Source organism: Urocampus carinirostris, chromosome 16 (assembly GCF_059441175.1).
Source record: "Urocampus carinirostris isolate Australia breed hairy pipefish chromosome 16, RoL_Ucar_1.0, whole genome shotgun sequence".
NCBI classification, from domain to species: Eukaryota; Metazoa; Chordata; class Actinopteri; order Syngnathiformes; family Syngnathidae; genus Urocampus; species Urocampus carinirostris.
This window is the reverse complement of record NC_142364.1, coordinates 4,407,023-4,426,808: the sequence shown is the minus strand read 5'-3', so window position 1 is coordinate 4,426,808 and position 19,786 is coordinate 4,407,023. Positions and strand designations below refer to the sequence as shown.

The 19,786-nt window shown below is 40.7% G+C and overlaps 2 protein-coding genes across 7 annotated transcripts in view; one reads left to right on the top strand and one right to left on the bottom strand.

Annotated features, from left to right (window-relative positions):
* Nucleotides 1-5,205, bottom strand: part of LOC148350010 (ceramide transfer protein-like) — a 37,933-nt gene extending 32,728 nt beyond the window's left edge. For all 3 annotated transcript variants that reach the window (XM_088320283.1, XM_088320284.1, XM_088320285.1), the window contains exons 1-2: nt 4,755-5,205; nt 331-465 (exon numbers count right to left, since the gene is read on the bottom strand). In XM_088320283.1, the coding sequence (XP_088176409.1) occupies nt 331-465; nt 4,755-4,865 (246 nt within the window). In that variant the 5' untranslated portion in view covers nt 4,866-5,205. The remainder of the gene's footprint in view (nt 1-330; nt 466-4,754) is intronic.
* Nucleotides 1-19,786, top strand: part of LOC148350009 (uncharacterized) — a 68,654-nt gene that overhangs the window by 42,182 nt on the left and 6,686 nt on the right. Inside the window, exon 1 of one of the 4 annotated variants that reach the window (XM_088320287.1) lies at nt 15,880-15,969. The exons of 1 other annotated variant lie outside the window; for it this stretch is intronic. Coding sequence is in view for 1 of the 3 variants with exons in the window: in XM_088320286.1 (XP_088176412.1) it covers nt 16,405-16,528 (124 nt within the window). In the remaining 2 variants the exon portion in view is untranslated. Of the gene's footprint in view, nt 1-15,879; nt 15,970-16,298; nt 16,529-19,490; nt 19,558-19,786 lie in introns of those variants that run through there. 2 more of the 4 variants (XM_088320286.1, XM_088320289.1) reach the window with 2 other exon arrangements.

Here is a 19,786-nt window from a genome sequence, read left to right as displayed (position 1 = left end):
CTATAAGGCCCATAGTTAGCTTTTGAAAAAATTGAAAGCCTTATAGTGCGGAAAATATGGTAGCTGCATGGGATTTTTAAAAAAATTGTAACAAGAACTTTCAGAGCACAGGGTCATATTTCAAATGCTTATCACATGTATATGTGATTTTTTTTCTTTACAATATGTTAGTGGTCAAAATAAATAATACATTTTTAATCATGCCTTATTCTTTTTGACCTAAGCAAGCCTAAATGAGGAATTTAAATCTGTGCAACCAGCCGATGGCGTCTCCTTCTAAGCAGCAGCTTGTGTGGGGTAATCGCGTAGCGTGTGGTCGTGAAGGCTCACCGTGATAACTGCCTTGCTGAGGCATAAGGAGCCACGGCAACCGTACTCGGTCTCATCCTGCGACTTATAGTAGCTGAGTGTGTTGTTCTTCAGCACCACCCAACGGTCCTGCCATCCATGGATGTAGTTGGTCCACTGCAGGGAGAAAATGAAATTGTTAGGGACACCATCTCACCGCTATATTAGGGCTTCAACATTAAGTCAGCGTTGTCGTCAAAAATCGATAATTGGGAACAAAGAATTCCGTTGTCTATTATTGAATGAATGAATGAAAACTTTATTCGAACATCAAAATAAAAACAGAACAATTATTGTCGCAAGACACGTTTTTCCGAAAGAGCGGGGCATCTTACATGACTATAATCTCTGTTGAAAGTCGCAATAACATCTTTCTAGAGCGGTGACATACAGAAATGACCACGGAACCAGTCACTAAAGACCTCCCAAAGCGCTTTTAATAGAATAGAATTTTACTTCATTGTCATTCTTTGTAACCATGCACACAGAACGAAATCTACAGTTTAACTGTAGCGAGCCGATGCAGCCGCAGCCAAACAGGGCGCCGCCATTTTAAACCCAATTGCTGTGTTGGGAGTCATTGACCAAACCCCCCAATTCCAACCCTTGATGCCGAGCAGGGAGGCAATGAGTGGGCGTCAGTTTGAATCCCGGGTCTTCCGTGTTACATGTGGAAGTGTCCATGGGTAAGACACTGAACCCCTAATGCCCCCCAAGCAGGTTAGCGCCTTACATGGCTGTACGGCCGCTGTTGGGAAATGTGAAGCGCACTGCAAAGCGCTTTGGGAAGTCTTGACTTGAAAAGCGCTATATAAATGCAGATCATTTCATTTCATACCAAGTAAGTCTTAGGTATGACTCGGCCGAGGCTTGAACCAGCGACCTCCCAGTCTCGGAGCAGACGCCCTACCATCTAGGCTACCGAGCTTACCCATTCACACACAGATAGCAGTCAACCACGCAAGGCGGGTACCTTCCCTTCGGGGGTGTTCAGGGTTCAGTATCTTGCCCAATGACACTTCAACATTAACTGGGAGGAGCTGGGAATCAATCATGCAACCTCTTAATTCCAAGGTGAGCGCTCTACCTCCTGAGCTACTGCCGTCTATCTATCCATTATCTGCACCACTTATCCACAGTAGGGTCGCGGGGGTGCTGGAGCCCATCCCAGCTTCACTGGTTTACCACTGCCGCATCATACGGGTGCCCAACCCATCCTTAAGAACGCGTCCACAATCCCACTATCCTTTCACAACACCTTTCTATCACCAACAAGAGCTCTAGCTTCCGTTATATTTAGACCTCTTTCCTGAAGTGCACTCATAACACCATCCATCCACGTCAGTCGCGGCCTTCCTCTTGGTCTCCTTCCATTGACTTCTGCTCTGTAGATCCTCTTCAACATTCGCTCCTCATCCATCCTCTCCGTATGTCCAAACCAACCGAGTACTCTCTTACCCACACGCTTGCTCAGTTCCACGACTACTCCAGTTCTGTCTCTCACAATTTCATTTCTCAGTCTATCCAATCTTGTCAGTCCTAACATAGTCCTCAAACACTTCATCTCAAAAACATTCAACTTCCTTCTTAAATCTGCGTTCAGGCTCCAAGTCTCTGCACCATACAACACAGTCGGCACAATCACACTCTCATACAGTCCCCTCTTAACATCCATACTCATACTCTTGTTGTTCATCACTCTCTTCAGAGCACCCAAAACCTTGCTTCCTTGATTCACTCTGTGCAATACCTCACACTCCATTCCACCAACTGCAGCTATTACAACAACTATTTAGAATCATGAAAAGTTCTTAATTGTGATCGCTGTGTTGTCAACAAGCCAACTAAAAGGAGGAGCCTATAAATGTGTGTCAGATGCAGGCTAGTTAATCCTTCCCGGAGAGGCCTCAGTGACGCACGGTGGACTTTGTCTGTCCCACCACGGAGCAGGTGAGCTTCTCTGTCTGTGCAGGTAATCTTCCAGTGCACATTGTCCCCCAAAAATTATAATTGGATTGCACCATTGCAGGATGATTCAAGATTGTGAATTATTTTAAAATATAGCAACTTTTAAGTGCAGTCTAGTGTTGGGATGTTCTCCATATCGTAGAGCTCAAATGTTTGACAATATTATGAACGCGCAACAGGGAAAATCTCAGACTAAGGGGCCAAATGGAGGGGAAGGGGGAATAATGAGCTTTGACTTTAATCCTATTTAAGAGTATCAAAGATGTTCAACAGCAAAAAATGGTCTCTTTTTCATTGGATACTAGAGGAAACCATTTTTGTATTTCATTTTAAAAAAATCATCAAATTTACAAACATTTGCACTTATAATACATTATCAACCATGTGTTATATAGTTTTTCATAAAAAATAGCAGAAATAAAATTCGATCCAACTAAGGAGTGGTTTTGAAAGATTAGAACTAATCTGAAACTCCGTGATAAGGCTTTTTAATTATTCCGACACGCTGATACAGTGACTGAAGAGTAAATCTTCCGCCAAATGTGTCAGAGAAGACATGCCACCGTTTACTTTTATTGAATTCATATCTTGTTTTAATTTTATACAGATGTACCTTTTAACAACACATTAAATAAACAAAAGCTTCTAAAAAGATTAATGCATCATGGCATTATGGAAATGTCAAAATGCTTTGAAGCTGAACTACCTCCCACAATGCTTTTCCCGTCAGTCAGTCAGTCAATGTATATCTCGTGTTTTTTGCAGAGTTGGTGATGAAATACTGTATTTTCTGTACTGTATGTATTCTCATTCGGACCCAAGGCTTTAAATGATTCTAATGGGATAGGCAAAAATGATCACCATAGAAACAAAGCTTGCAATTATTGAGAAATACAAAGAAGGGATACAAACAGATATGTTGCATGGCCACAATTAATCGACCACAAGGACTTTTATTAAAAATAAGGAGCTGATAAAAGCAAGGAAATAGTCAAAGAACATTTTGAAAAATGTAAGATAAGTTTTCATTTCAGTCCGAGGTCTTCTCTCCCCCCCACTCCATCCACCCGCTACTCCACTCGACCAGCACATATTGAATCATACCAAATTTAAAGGTGGGGTGCGTCGTTTCAGGTGTTCTTAAAAAGATTAAATATAAATATTTTCTTTATGAAATATGAGTTAACAATGCTCAACTGAGTTCAAAGAGCCCTCATGCTTTATTTTCCACTGTGCCTATTAGCATGAGAAAACTGTTCGGAGCGGAACGAATAAGGTAAGTGGAACGGAGACAGGGGTGCCGGAGAGTAATGCCATTTTTGTCCCCAAGTTTTTCTTCTTCTATTGGGTAGTTACTATCTATCTAGTTTAGCATGAAAAGGGTGAAAGTTAGAAAAGGCCTGCAAGTCATGAACGAGCACACTCAGGATGCAATGATAACACAAAGCAAGGAGATGGCGGCCACAAGTTTGAAAAAAAATCTGTACGGGTCCTTTAAGAAACATTGAAATGTTTACTTTCAAATCGAGCCATGTTAATTTGTATGGTCTCAAAAGGCTATACAGACCATACACAGACATCACTTCCACGGAGGTAACAGGTCGAATCTCAGAGGGCAGAACATTCTACAGCACCAGGGCCCAAATGGAAAATGCTCTCTAACCTGCAGATTTCTTCTTGGCTCTTGGGATCGCTAGTTGACTAGCACTTTCCGAGCGAAAGCTAATGCATATTTGTTGATAACGTGATTTAGTCATATGTTTGTATGCTAGTCATATACAGTACTTACTATATACTATTTGGTTATTTTAATGTTTTTAGCTTGGTACAGACCATGTCTAATCACCAGACATTTTTTATTTCCCGCTACACAGCTATTTCACTTTGCCAGGGTTGGGTAGGGTTACTTTAACTTGATTACTTTCAATTACTTTTGGATTACTCCAATACCAAATATGCTAATAAAAGACAAAAGAAACTAAATATGACTAAAATGATGTCTCACAACACGTGGTAAGTTTTCTCTTCTGGCTTTGATCTCTTTGATCTCCGGCAAAACTAACATAAAATGCGACAGAAACAAAATGATAATAAATCCAAACAGCTTGCCAACATCATTTTTGCCGTTCCATGTGTTCCGTTACTTCCCAAGCCTGCACAAAATTTAGTAATCTTATTCATATTTAGTTTATTTTGTCTTTTATTAGCATATTTGGTATTGGAGTATAGCAATCCAAAAGTAATTGAAAGTAATCAAGTTAAAGTAACCCTACCCAACCCTGCACTTTGCAATCCCCGTCTTAAAACGAATTTATATCGTATCCCAAGCGTAATAACTAGTCACTTGTGTTGTAATTTACAATGACATTAATAAAGTTTGTTTAAAAAAAAATGAAGCATACGCCAAAAATGACGTCACGTGAGGAAAACCCGCTCACCTTGCTAAGTACCCCTCTGAACACGCCGCCGCCCACCAGGCTGCCAGTCTCCTCTTTGGGCTCCGAATCCTCCTCGGAACCGGACGAATTCCAGCTCTGGTTGTCCGACATGTCGGTAAGGTTGTGAGAACGCTACCGCAGGCTATTTAACATCAATTCCGGGCGAGAAATATGGACGGCTACTCAACATTAATTCTGTAGGCTAGGTGAAGTAGAGACAGAAGCTCACCGAGGCATATCAGTTGAAAGAGAAGGGGGAATAAAAACAGAAATTGCCGCCTTGGGTAGAAAAAAATAATAGTACAAATAATAGTACACGGACGTAAATCCTTTAGTATGGTTTAGGCGCTACGTTTTGGGACTCCTTATTCGTCTTTCGCCATGTCCTCTTCGTGTCTCCGGTTCTTCCTCTGTGCGCGCGAGTGTGTGCGTGAGTTGCTTGAGCAGTGAGGGGCGCTGGCTGCCGTGACGTCACAGAGGCTCTTCCTGATATGGAGTGGTAAGCCACGCCCACTTACCGTTGACGCCAAAATAGACAGGGATGACCGATTTAGTAGCGTGGAAATCCCCGATCAAGTTGACCAGTGTTATAGCGATAACATACCTGTCAATTTACACGTTTTTACCGTATTTTAAACGTGTTTTGATTATTTCAAATTGTGTGCGTATAAGAATGTTTGTACAAATTTATTTTTTTCTTAAGGGTAAATGGTCCGCATTTATATTGCACTTTTTAAGTCAGGGGTGTCAAACTCATTTTAGCTCGGGGGCCACACGATAGAACAAACATTCTGTCGGGGGCCGGACTAGTATATTAGAGAGAAAGAAAAAGAGAGAAAGAAATAAGACAAAGCGGAGAGAAAAAGAGAGTGGGTGGGACAATGAAAGCGAAAAAGAGAGAAAAAGGGAGGAAAAGAGAGAGAGAGAGAAAAATGGAGGAAAATAAAGAGAGAGAGAGAAAAAAGAAGGAAAAGAGAGAGAGAAAGGGAGGAAAAGGGAGAGAGAGAGAGAGGAAAAGGGAGAGCGAGAGAGCCAGGAAAAGGGAGGAAAAGACAGAGAGGGAAAGGGAGGAAGAGAGAGGGAGGGAAACACATACAAGTACAGTGTCTTTGTTCGAGGCACCTGGCTTTGGCAACATCAAGTGGACATATTTCGACCTGCAGCTCGTTTTTCTCTTGCGCTTCTCTGAGCGTTGTTTCGCGGGCCGGATTCAACCCCTTAGTGGGCCTGATCTGGCCCCCGGGCCGCATGTTTGACACCCCTGTTTTAAGTCAATGAAGACCTCCCAAAGCGCTTTACAATGTGCTTCACACTTACCCATTCACACACACACCCACAGACCAATAGGGAGTCAGCCATGCAAGGTGCCTACCTGCTTATTGGGGGCTTTGGGGATTCAGTATCTTGCCCAAGGACCAGGGTTGGGTAGGGTTACTTTAACTGGATCACTTTCAATTACTTTTGGATTACTCCAATACCAAATATGCTAATAAACGACAAAAGAAACTAAATATGAATGCAATTACTAAATTTTGTGCAGGCTTGGGGAGTAACGGAATACATGGAACGGCAAAAATGATGTTGGCAAGCTGTTTTGATTTATTATCATTGTGTTTCTGTCGCATTTTATGTTAGTTTTGCCGGAGATCAAAGAGATCAAAGCCAGGAGATAAATCTTACCACGTGTTGTGAGTCATCATTTTATTCATATTTAGAAAAATGAACATACAAGCAAACTGTTTAAGAAATCCAAAATGTTAAAACTCGAAGATATAGTGAAATTTAAATTCCTGTTATTAGTATAGAATTTTTGGCGATAGGAATGAGTGGAGAGGTGTTTTTAAAAGGATCATAGGATGTTTAGACACGTTCTAAGGGATGGGCGGGGCACCCGTATGATGCGGCAGGGGTAAACCAGTGAAAGCTGTCGGGCCCTGCTGCTGAACAGAGGAGTGTGTTGTGTCACCCTGACCCGAGTGACATGGCCGCTCTCTTGTGTCCTGTTTCATTTAGAGGAATGAAAGCATGACTAACTTGGGTGCCTAACTTCTTTGGGTGTTTGGGCATTTGGGTTGGCCATGGTCCAAAAAAATTTGTGTGTATTTTGCTACTTTTCCCCTTTTTTTATTTTCCTTGTTTTTGTATGTGTTTGTCTTGCTGTCGGTCACCCCTCCTGAGAGATATGACCAGGATAGATAGATAGATAGATAGATAGATAAAAAGTCTCAAAGGGCTGTACATACTACAAACTAATATGACACCATCCCCTGATCTAAGACCTACATGAAGGCAAGGAAAAACTCAAAAACCTGAACATGAAGAAATTAAGAAACCTTGAGAAGGTGCCACGCATGACCATTTTAAGCCTGGATTCAAACAGTTCCACAGAGAGTAGAGCATTCCACAGCAGACCAGAATGAAGTACACTCTTGAACCGGTGTATTTCTTTTTGGCTCTTAAGCAACAACTTCAAGCGCATATTCCACAGTTGTTTCTATACAGAGCAGACATCAAGCTCCAATATTTTAACACAACATTGAATAGACATTGTGTCACCCAAGAAGCTATTCATTTACGGAAAGATTTAGATACTGGCCCTTAAAAATTCCCAGATTCATATCAATTTGAAAAAATATATTTCAAACGCATTAGGAATAATACATGAAAGAAGATGAATATACTGTATCAATGTTTACTTTTGGTATTATATGATGTACGAGTCACCAGTGATACTATTAGTAGTTGGAAATGTCATTTCCTTGTTTTCTAACTTTTTCTATGTGGGGTAAAATTTTATTTTTCCTGTTTTGATTTGCATTAAGTCTTTTCTCACATGATGAAAAATGTAACAGGATTGGGCACTTCAAAGATTCTGCTTCAGCCTATTCCCTTTGGGCACATGTTAAATATTGTATTGTTGTATTGTACAGCTGTTTGTGTGCAGATAGCTTATTGTTTTCTTTTCCTTTTGTTAAATTAACATACTTTTGTGCTGTGCCGGAAAGAACTTCTCTCATTCATTTTAAAAGAATGTTCTACACTTGATTGTATTCCTAATACACACGTCTTGACAACATGCTAGACATTGTTTACAACAAGGTTAGACGAGCACTTTAGGACAAACGTGTAATAAAAGACTAATAAAATACAAAAGAATGCCAGGATAAGGCAAAGATTGACAACCCGCATCAAACTGGATGTCGCCAAAGCCATTCACAACTCGTAAGGCACCCACTGTAGCTGTATTTGCTGACTGACATTCATCAACCAGAGAACATTGAGCAAACCCATCACATTGTTATTTTGCATGAAATAAAAGTCACCGACTTTTTGTTCAAATAAATTATTCTGATGCATTTATCAACCCTGAAATGTTGTTATGATTACCCATGTGAATCACCTGTGCCCGCTCATTTGGCGCCAACCGCTGCGGGTTCTGATTGGCTCCCTGTCACTATTTGAACCCAGTCCTGTCAATCCCCTGTTGTCAGTCCGTCTGCGAACCTCAGTGTATACTAGGCAAGCCTTTTTCGACCCTGACTCCCACCTGTCCCGTTTTTTGCTCCTGTCTGTCTCCGGCTTTGACCTGTTTTGATCCTGACCATGTCTTCTCTCCTGTCCAGGGTTACGACCTTTTTTTTGTCCCAGACTAAGTCCACTCTCCCGTTCTGGCTTACGACTTGTTTCCGACCCCAAACACGTCTTGCTCTCCTAGTCCCGGCTACCGACCAGTTTTTCTGTCCCCTACACCGCCATTGCTCGCTATGGAAGATCCACTTCCATGTTCGGATCACAATCCGAGTGCGAGAGCGACTTGCTTCCCGCGTCCAGCGATCACCGGATCGTGGGCGCAGCCCTTCCTCTTTCCTTCAGTAAAATTGTGAGAAAACGTTACGCGATTGGTTCTACCCTGTTTGCTGGTCGTGACAATTTTATAATTTTGAGTCATAATAATATGTCTTCATCATATTGAAAATTTGTATTTTGAAGAATACAAATAACCCTAAAATAATCACTCACTAAAGAGGTTTTAATGAGACGTATAGGTTATTATAAATACACATTGAGAGGACTACAAATACAGTTTTTTTTGTGTGTGTGTTCTATTAACTTGATGTATTTTTTTGTACTGATTTTGATTATTTACAATTTTCTTGGGCTTATTATTCAAATAAAACTCGTTTTAAGCGGGGCAGCACGGCGGCGCAGTGGTTAGCGCGTGTGCGGCGAAGTTCTAAGGTCTTGGTCGGCGAAGTTCTAAGGTCTTGGGAACCTCCTGTGTGGGTTCAAATCCAGCTACCGGACTTCCTGTGCGGAGTTTGTATGTTCTCCCCGTGCTTGTGTGGGTTTCCTTCGGGCACTCCGGTTTCCTCCCACATTCCAAAGACATGCATTTCAGGTGGATTGGCCGGTCCAAATTGTCCCTAGGTGTGAATGAGCGAGTTGTCTGTCCCTGTGTGCCCTGCGATTGGCTGGCAACCATTTCAGGGTGTCCCCTGCCCACTGCCCGATGATTGCTGGGATGGGCTCCAGCACCCCCGCGACCCTACTGAGGATAAGCGGTGCAGCTAATAAGACGTTTTAAGCATATTTGTTATTTTAAATAGTATTATTCATGTATTTATTTGAATGTATGAGGTTCATATACATTTTGATTGTGTTTTTTTTTTTTATCATCAGAAGTAAGGCGGAAACTACAGGTTTGAACTGTGGCCCTCTAAGAGTGTATCCAAGGTTTTAATATTTTTATGAGACATAATTCAGGAAAGAAAAGTGTTAAAACACTACCTATCTATCATAATATTCTTAAATATTCTTTATTATTTTATTTTTTCCTCTAAAATCTTTTAATTACATGTTTATTCGGGAATGACACATCTAATCTCATTTTAAACAATGCACACTACATTGTTATCAATGACAACAAAGACATTTCTCCTACAACCAGAGAGCCCCAACCCCAGGTTTGAACTGAGCATGGGCGTGTCCAATTACCACACACCTGTGTTTAATTATCCTACACCATTAAATAGGACATTTTGATCAGTGCATGTTTTTGAGTTATTGTCATTTTTCAGTTCTACTGCCATTTTCATCATGGATGTCATTTTTACTTCCTCATCAGGTTTGTTTCTTTCTGGTTTTATTTGTTACTTTGCTCCATGTATTTTCCAGTTCCAGTCTCTGTTTCTGGTTTGGACATTTCCTTGTTTTGTGAATCCATGTTTGTGTTTGCTACTTAACGTATTTTGTCATTAAATACAATCCCTTGTTTTGAGTACTGTGGTTCCCGCCTCTCCAACAAGGGTCCATCGACCATCAAAACCTAGAAAACTCTATTCTATTTTCCAAGTACATACAATTTTCTTAAAGATTATCTGAGCACTGTTGACTTGGAGCACTCTAGATATACTTCTAGAGCACAGGTGTCAAACAGGCGGCCCGCGGGCCGGATCAGGCCCGCTAAGGGATTGAATCTGCCCTGCGAGACAACACTCAGAGAAGCGCAAGAGAAAAACAAGCTGCAGGTTGAAATATGTCAACTTGATGTTGCCAAAGCATGGTGCCTCTCACACAGACACTGTACTTGTATTTATTTCTCTCTCTCTCTCATTCTCCCACCCCTTTTTTCCCTCTCTGTGTCTCTCTTTTTCTCTCCCACCCTTTTTTTCCCTCTCTGTGTCTCTCTTTTTCTCTTCCTTTGTTGCTCTTTCTCTCTGACTATTAACCTCTTTTGCTCTAACTTCCTTTTTTCCTTTTCTCTTTCTCTCTTCATACCCTTCGCACTTTCTTTTCTCTTTTCTCTCATTCTGTCTTTCCATTTCTCTTTCTCTCTTCATACCCTTTGCACTTTCTTTTCTCTTTTCTCTCATTCTGTCTTTCCATTTCTCTTTCTCTCTTCATACCCTTTGCACTTTCTTTTCTCTTTTCTCTCATTCTGTCTTTCCATTTCTCTTTCTCTCTTCATACCTTTTGCACTTTCTTTTTTCTTTTCTCTCATTCTGTCTTTCCATTTCTCTTTCTCTCTTCATACCCTTTGCACTTTCTTTTCTCTTTTCTCTCATTCTGTCTTTCCATTTCTCTTTCTCTCTTCATACCCTTTGCACTTTCTTTTCTCTTTTCTCTCATTCTGTCTTTCCATTTCTCTTTCTCTCTTCATACCCTTTGCACTTTCTTTTCTCTTTTCTCTCATTCTGTCTTTCCATTTCTCTTTCTCTCTTCATACCCTTTGCACTTTCTTTTCTCTTTTCTCTCATTCTGTCTTTCCATTTCTCTTTCTCTCTTCATACCCTTTGCACTTTCTTTTCTCTTTTCTCTCATTCTGTCTTTCCATTTCTCTTTCTCTCTTCATACCCTTTGCACTTTCTTTTCTCTTTTCTCTCATTCTGTCTTTCCATTTCTCTTTCTCTCTTCATACCCTTTGCACTTTCTTTTCTCTTTTCTCTCATTCTGTCTTTCCATTTCTCTTTCTCTCTTCATACCCTTTGCACTTTCTTTTCTCTTTTCTCTCATTCTGTCTTTCCATTTCTCTTTCTCTCTTCATACCCTTTGCACTTTCTTTTCTCTTTTCTCTCATTCTGTCTTTCCATTTCTCTTTCTCTCTTCATACCCTTTGCACTTTCTTTTCTCTTTTCTCTCATTCTGTCTTTCCATTTCTCTTTCTCTCTTCATACCCTTTGCACTTTCTTTTCTCTTTTCTCTCATTCTGTCTTTCCATTTCTCTTTCTCTCTTCATACCCTTTGCACTTTCTTTTCTCTTTTCTCTCATTCTGTCTTTCCATTTCTCTTTCTCTCTTCATACCCTTTGCACTTTCTTTTCTCTTTTCTCTCATTCTGTCTTTCCATTTCTCTTTCTCTCTTCATACCCTTTGCACTTTCTTTTCTCTTTTCTCTCATTCTGTCTTTCCATTTCTCTTTCTCTCTTCATACCCTTTGCACTTTCTTTTCTCTTTTCTCTCATTCTGTCTTTCCATTTCTTTCTCTCTTCATACCTTTTGCACTTTCTTTTCTCTTTTCTCTCATTCTGTCTTTCCATTTCTTTCTCTCTTCATACCTTTTGCACTTTATTTTCTCTTTTCTCTCATTCTGTCTTTCCATTTCTCTTTCTCTCTTCATACCCTTTGCACTCTCTTTTCTCTTTTCTCTCATTCTGTCTCTCCATTTATTTCTCTCTTCATACAATTCACACTTTTTTTTCTCTTTTCTCTCATTCTGTCATTCCATTTCTCTTTCTCTCTTCAAACCCTTCGCACTTTCTTTTCTCTTTTCTCTCATTCTGTCTTTCCATTTCTCTTTGGATTTCTTTCTTCCCCTTTCTTTTCCCCCTCTCTCACGACTTTTTATCTTTTGTTTCTCACGCTCTCTCTCTTTTTATTTCTTTGTCCCGCCCTCTCTCATTTTCCCTCCCTCTTTCTCTTATTTCTTTATCTCTTTTTCTTTCTCTTTAATCTACTCGTCTGGCCCCCGACAAAATGTTTGTTTTATTGTTTGACACCCCTGTTCTAGAGCATTCCATGCGCATTTCCTAGAATAAAGGGTAATCCAGTAAAGAGTTCATGTGCTTGAAATAAACCTTCACTTAATGAGTCACACTGTAATCCCAAGGCCTTCTTCCGCAAACTCTAAAACCAGTAATACTCCAGCATTGTTGATATATGTTGTGTACAAGAGTTGAGCCTTCAGCTCCGTCACGAGTTCTGTGGTCATCTGCTGGAGTCACCAGACCGCCAAAACCGCAAGACTTCCATTTCCTACACAATGTAGCGCTTCTTCTGAGTAGGAATGTTGGGAGCAAAAAGTTAATATTCACTTATACCGTAGTTAAAGTCGGTATCGAGAGACGGCATTTGTTATAAAATGTTAAAGTTTCGTTTTTATTTTGCAAAGGTGGGCTGCGCAGTTTGAGGTGTCCTTAAATAGTTTATATATTTATATATATATATATATCAGAGCCATGTCCCCCTAGTGGTAGGTGGCTAGAGTCTTTTTAGACTCTTTCTGGGGAATCGATACAGAGGAGGGGATTCCCAGCCCCCTCGCCCAACCCAACTGATGTGTTGGGAGTCATTAGGTGACCAAACCCCCTAATGCTGAGCGCCAAGCAGGGAGGTAATAAGTTCCAATGTTATAAGTCTTAGGTATGACCCGGCCGAGGCTTGAACCAGCGACCTCCCAGTCTCAGGGCGGGCGCCCTACCCTAAGGCCTCCGAGCTGCCTTAAATAGTTTAAAACCTAAATATTTTCTCAATCACGCATGTGTTAACAATGTCCGACTGAGTTCAAAGAGCCTTTATATATATTGTTCTTCACCACGCCTATCTGCTTTTACTGTCACGATCAGAACGTAATCAGGACCCAATTGCGTAACGTTTACCACAAGTTTTATTGAAGGAAAGCGGAAGGGCAGCACCCGCAATCCGGTCCTCGCTGAACGCGGGAAGCAAGTCGCTCTCGCAATTGGATTGTGATCCAAATACGAAAGTGGATCGGTGTCAGGGATAGTAAAACGGGTCTATAGCCGGGACAGGAGAGCAAAAACTTGGTCGGGGTCAGAAACGGGTCGTAAGACGGGACGGGAGGGCAGACGTGGTCGGGATCGAAAACGGGTCGTAAGCCGGGACGGGAGAGCAGACGTGGTCGGGATCAAAAATGGGTCGTAGCCAGAGACAAACAGGGAGATCAGGAACGGGCAGGTAGAAAAACAGGTGCAAAAATGGGACAGGCGGGAATCAGGGTTAAAAAGGCTTGCCTTGTATCAACAGAGGTTCGCAGACGGACTGACAAAAGGAGAGTGACATGACCGGGCTTAAAAAGGGACAGGGAGCCAATCAGATAGCCCGCAGCGGCTGGCACCAAAAGAGCGGGCCAGTTGTTTCAAATCGGTAATCATGACATTTACCTTACTGTTATCATAGGTGTTTCTGCCACAGAGCGTATATCACACACGTTGTCCTGTTTTTCTCTAATTGTAGGAGTAAAATGGTGAAAGTAAGAAAAGGGCTTTTAAATACATTCCAAATGCCAACCCAAACCCCAAAAGAGACAAAAAAGAAAGACTTTATTCGAGTACATCCAAGAATTTCACATACTTGCACGCGTGACAAAAGCAGCGGCAATTATGATCACAGCCAGAAGATGGCGTCAGAGATTAGAAAAATAATGATCACTTTTTCAAATTTGAACAAAAACAAATAATCTTGACTTGAGAATAGTATTTTAGTCTACTGCTGCTTTTTTTAAGCAAGGCTAAATCTGTGTCAGTGAATAAACCGCTTAATTATTTCAAATTTGGTAAAGTTTGCCACTTCCGGTTTTAAAACAGCACGTTATTTTTTGTGTTCTGGGGACTGATTATGTTTACCTCGTAAAAATTAAGGGCGTGATAAAATCTACTTATTTTCAATGTCAAAAGGTTGGCATGTATGCATAAGTAGTACTTACGAGATACTGTTTTGTTATGTTAATAGTTTATGTAGGGGAGATTGGAAGCAATTACCATTGATATCTATCCCCCACTATACAACAATTTCACCTTCCAAACCCCACCTCATGGATTAATGTCGTATACTGGGAGGGGGGGTTACAGTTTTATAGAAGATTGCTGCAAATGTAGCTGTTTTTACACAAGCTTAATAAACAGCTCCTACAATTTCAGGGGTTCGGATTTATTTTTTGCACTTAATTTTTTAGAAGATGTTCATCAATCGACACCAAGTCTAATGAATGAATGGATAAATAAAAACCATCAACTACACTTTGGAGTATTTTCACCTTTTCCCTACTTTGGTGATTCACCATGAGGCCCCAAGACACAAATGAGTCATATCTGGTGATCAGATTCGATTATAATCATATCCTTCTTACAGCTGCACGTTGCTCAATGGTCAGTTCTAAAAAAAAATTAAAAAGTTGAGTAAAGAAAGGTCTGGAATATTTGATCGCATAGAAAAAATGTGTCACACTCTGGAAAATGCACTCCAAGCATTTCCTTTTTTTTTTTTTTCAAACCATGGCTATTTTTTGCCCTGAAGGGGGCATGGCAGCCGGCATGCTGGTTCCAATTTTAAGTGAGTAACGCCCCCTGCAGGCTTTGCCGAAAACGTGCAGCTATAGAGCCGGCTGTAGCTCTTTAGTACTGCCACAGTGCTCCCTGGTGCTTTTCAGAAATGTTTGAAAATGGAAAAAGATGGGTGAGGGAAATTTATATATTTTTGTGATGCTATTCTGTAGGAGGACCAATCTGTTGTTATTTTTTTGTTGAGGCAGACTCAAGTGCTGACACATGAGCTGACTGACTGCAGTTTATTAGGGGACAAAGGGAATTAACAAAAGGCCCTACGCACACGAGAGAGTGAGAAAATGATTATCAGGAAATCAAAGTCTGATAATCACTCATGGCAGGCAAAGTTCAGGCAGTCCAATATAGATCGATTCAAAATGCTGTAGCGAGCCTTTTAACTAAGACAAGAAAGTTTGATCATATTACCCCGATTTTAGCTAACCTGTATTGACTCTCTGTTAGCTTAAGATGTGATTTTAAGGTTCTGTTGGTATTTTACTAAATCATGCATGGACTTGCTCCCTCATATCTTTCAGATTTAATTTCCCCCTGTGTTCCGGTCCGCAGCCTTCGCTCTAAAAAATGCTGGTCTACTAGTGACCTCAAGAGCCAAGAAGAAATCTGCAGGTGGTAGAGCGCTCTCCATTCAGGCACCGGAGCTGTGGAATGCTCTGCCCCCCGAGATTCGATATGCAACCTGAGTGGAATTGTTTAAGTCTCGGCTTTAAACACACTTCTATTCTCTAATTTGTGAATTACCTCTATTTCACGTTGACAATATCTGTGTATTATTTGTTATTGCAACCTCTATTGCAGCCTGGTCATCCTGGAAGGGAGATGACCTCATGTGCGGTCCCTTCTCAGGGTTTCTTCATTTTCCTTATGTTGAGGTTTTTGAGTTTTTCCTTGCCCTCATGAAGGTTTTAGATCGGGGGGTGGTGTCATAATAGTCTGTGGTTTGCAATAATTGGTGGTCTGGGCAGCCCTATGAGACTCCTTGTGATTAAGGGCTATACAATTAAACATGACTTGACTTCCAGGTATACGCAGGCAGAAGCATATCAACGGCAAACACGATCTGACAGCTTTTGCTGTCAGCACAGTCCTTCAACACCGGGTTCCTGATTTAAGTCAGGTGGAGCTGATCAAGAACAGGTGTGACATTTTTGTTTTTTTAAATGCATTACAGAAAATAAAGAACTTTTTCTCAATATTCTAATTTTCTGAGACAGTCCAGTATAGAATGGAAGTTTATTACCAAATTCGCCACAAGATGGCCCACTCCCTTTGTAGTCCTTTCTAAAGTCGATGTCGAAAAACTGTTGAAGGAAAAAATATTCAGTCATTAAAAATATTTCATAAAATATACAAAACTAATACATGTACTACAATAAAAATATAAAATGAAACTGTTTCGGCCATCACCGTCGTGAACCGGAAGTAGTTTATTTGGAGTTCTTTCCACTTTCATTGTTCTTTCTGTCTCTCTGATGTTGCTTTGGGGGGCTACGTGGCGTTCTGCTTCATCTGCATGGGAAAGTTTATTTTAACTTGTTTAAAAAACAATTGTTTTCGTTAAACGTGGGTGAAATGTGCGAAATAGAGAAAGGAGATTCCAAAGAGGAGCTTTGGAGAGCGCAAAAAAAGACGGAGGAAGAACACCGACAGCCTGAGGTAGCTAGCAAACAGCTTCGAGTTGTGTTGAAAGGAGAAGGTTGGTGATTATATTTTTATATAACCTCATTTGCAACTTATTTTCGACTTCCTAGGTCAATTTTCTATATATTTTACTTTTAAAATTAATATTCTTCGCGTGGCTGCTTAAGCGGTGGGGTCGATTTTTGTTGGTTTCGAGACCAAATCAAGTTATGTCATGATTATCTGTGACGCCCTTAATCACAAAGTCTCAAAGGGCTGCACATATTATTGCAAACCACAGACTATTACAGACTATTATGACACCATCCCCTGATCTAAAACCTACACGAGGGCAAGGAACAGCTCAAATACCTCAACATGAGGAAAATGAAGAAACCTTGAGAAGGGTTACACATGAGTTAATCCCCCTTCCAGGATGACCAGGCTGCAATGGAAGTTGCGATAATACAGATATTGTCAACATAAAATATAGGTTATTCATATGCTATAGAATAGAAGTGTGTTTTAAGCTTAAACAGTTCCACTGAGGTTGCAGATTGAATGTCAGAGGGAAGAGCATTCCACAGCTCCAGGGCCCGAATGGAGAACGCTCTCGAACCTGCGGATCTCTTCTTGGCTCTTGGGATCACTAGTAGACCAGTGTAACGACCCTCAATCATGCGCGACACAAGGTTTCACAGTCACTCGGTTTATTGCCTGCATTCAGTAAATGAAATGAAATGAAATGATCTGCATTTAAGCGCTTTTCAAGTCAAGGACTTCCCAAAGCGCTTTACAGTGTGCTTCACATTTCCCAATAGCGGCCGTGCAGTCATGTAAGGCGCTAGCCTGCTCATTGGGGGTGTTAGGGGTTCAGTGTCTTACCCAAGGACACTTCGACATGTACCACGGACAAGCCGGGATTCGAACTGGGACCCCTTGATCCCAAGACGGGCGCTCTACCTCCTGGGCTACTGCCGCCCCAAACAAACAAAACAATACAAAAGTCAGGGCATCTGTTCACGACTGCAATAATCTAAAACATTAGAAATACAAAAACGGGTCATCACTCAACAGAACACACCTCGTGGTGTGTTTGCATCAAAACATGTTGCATCATCGTTTCAAGCTGTATTACTTTACTTCTTATTTAGTGCTTTTTTAATATACATCATTTAGCACAGCTTAAATATCTTTATATACAAAAATAATTTGTGAAAGCAGCTCCTTTATTTAGCAAAATATGTATTTTTTATCCGACTGATATTGGGCACATCTTACCTTCAGCGCGATGCAAATTAGCTGAAGCTACGGCAAGCGCTGAAGCCCATAAAGTGCCAAACGAAAAAGACAGTCGCAGACGCCCATGACTTAACATTTGAATGAGGTACCGGAACATTAAGAGTAATACAACTAAAACACAAGATTTTGTGAGAATTCAAAACAATAAAATTTCAACTCTGTTACACCAGCATTTTCAGAGCGAAGGCTCTGGACCGGAACATAGGAGGAAATTAAATCTGAGAGATATGAGGGAGCAAGTCCTTGCATGATTTTGTATAATACCAACAGAACCTTAAAATCACATCCAATGCAGGTTAGCTAAAATCGGGGTCATGTCATCAAACTTTCTTGTGTTAGTTAAAAGCCTCGCTGCAGCATTTTGTACCAGCTGAAGGCTGATTTTGGACTTGGGAGACCGGAGAGTAGTGCATTACAGTCCTCTAGACGGGAGGTAACAAACGCGTGAATTATAATCTACGCATCCGACTGAGACAGCATAGGGCGAATTTTAGCAATGTTGCGAAGATTGAAAAAAGCTGTTCTAGTAATATTTTTAACATGTGTTTGAAAGGACAGATTGGGGTCAAATATGACACCTAAATTTTTGACTGAGTCACTCTGGGTGATATCACATTTGTCAATGTTCAGAGCAGTTTTTGAGATTAAGTCACGGCATTTAGATAGACCAATAACTAACATTTTGGTCTTTTCAGAGTTAAGGCGCAAGAAGTTGAGTGATATCCATTCTTTTATCTCAGTGAGGCAGGCCTCCAAATTTCCACAGTTTAGTGTTGCAGATTCCTCCATGTTGCCAAAATTTAAGTTAACAATTTTGAAGATAAGTGGTGTTTTAGTTGACACAATAATTGTATCCTCCGTCTGATTTAATGCTCTTTCGTTTGGAAAAAGATAATTCAAACGGCAGCGGGGGTGAAAACAGTTGCTATGTTTTTAACCACGATTTATTTTAGCCGGTTCATTTTTTTTAAAACATGATTTAATAACATAAATCGAAACCCAACGTCAATTTTTGTGCCATTGAATAACCCGTCAGCCTTCGGGTCGGCCTATGTGGAGCTATCAAATGAGCTGCGCTAATAAAGAATGGAAGTGTATTACCTTGTGACTCCACCAGACAGCGCACTTAAAGATCGTAATTTGGTTATCAGTCGTTTGTAAGCTTCACGTTCAAAGGTGTCAAATAGGGATGCAACTAACTACTATTTTAATAGTCGACTACTCACTGACAAAACTATTAGTCGAATAATTGAATAATGCCTTTTTTTCTTCTTAAATTTAACATGAAGTTGATTTACTGAAAAATGAACACAATGAAAATTGGTAGAATGACAAATACCTATTCTATTGAAAATACTGCAGAATTGTACATAAAAATGCCTTATCTAAAAACAATAAGGTGCAGTGGTTGGTCAATAGAAACAAATCACTAAATTAACCCCTGTCCCTTTTCAAGTAACATGTTTTTTATCCCTGGAAACCATCCATCCATTATCTGCACCGCTTATCCTTAGTAGGGTCACGGGGGTGCTGGAGCCATCTTCGGGCAGTGGGTTGCCAGGCAGGTTACAAAGAGACAGAACACTCACTCACTTATTCTTACCTAGGGACAATTTGGACCGGGCAATTAACCCGACATGCATGTTTTTGGAATGTGGGAGGAAACTAGAGTTCCCGGAGGAAACCCACGCAAGCACGGGGAGAACATGCAAAGTCCACACAGGAAGGTTCGATCTCATGACCTCAGCACTGTGCCGCTCACGTGCAAACCACTGCGCCGCTGTGCTGCCCCCCTGTAAACCGGTAATAGGATTATTAGCAGCAGTAGAACAGTAAATAACATATTATGTGCATTTCTGGAATGACATTCTGTGCTCAACTGCAAAGTCGGAAACAAAAAAACAATTAAGTTCCAAACGGTTTGATTTCAAATCATTTTACCAACTAAAGTTTGTCGTTTTAAACGCTTTAGCAACCTACGTTTATTCTTCAGACAGTATCCATATACCCGTAATAAGTTTGAAAGGCACAA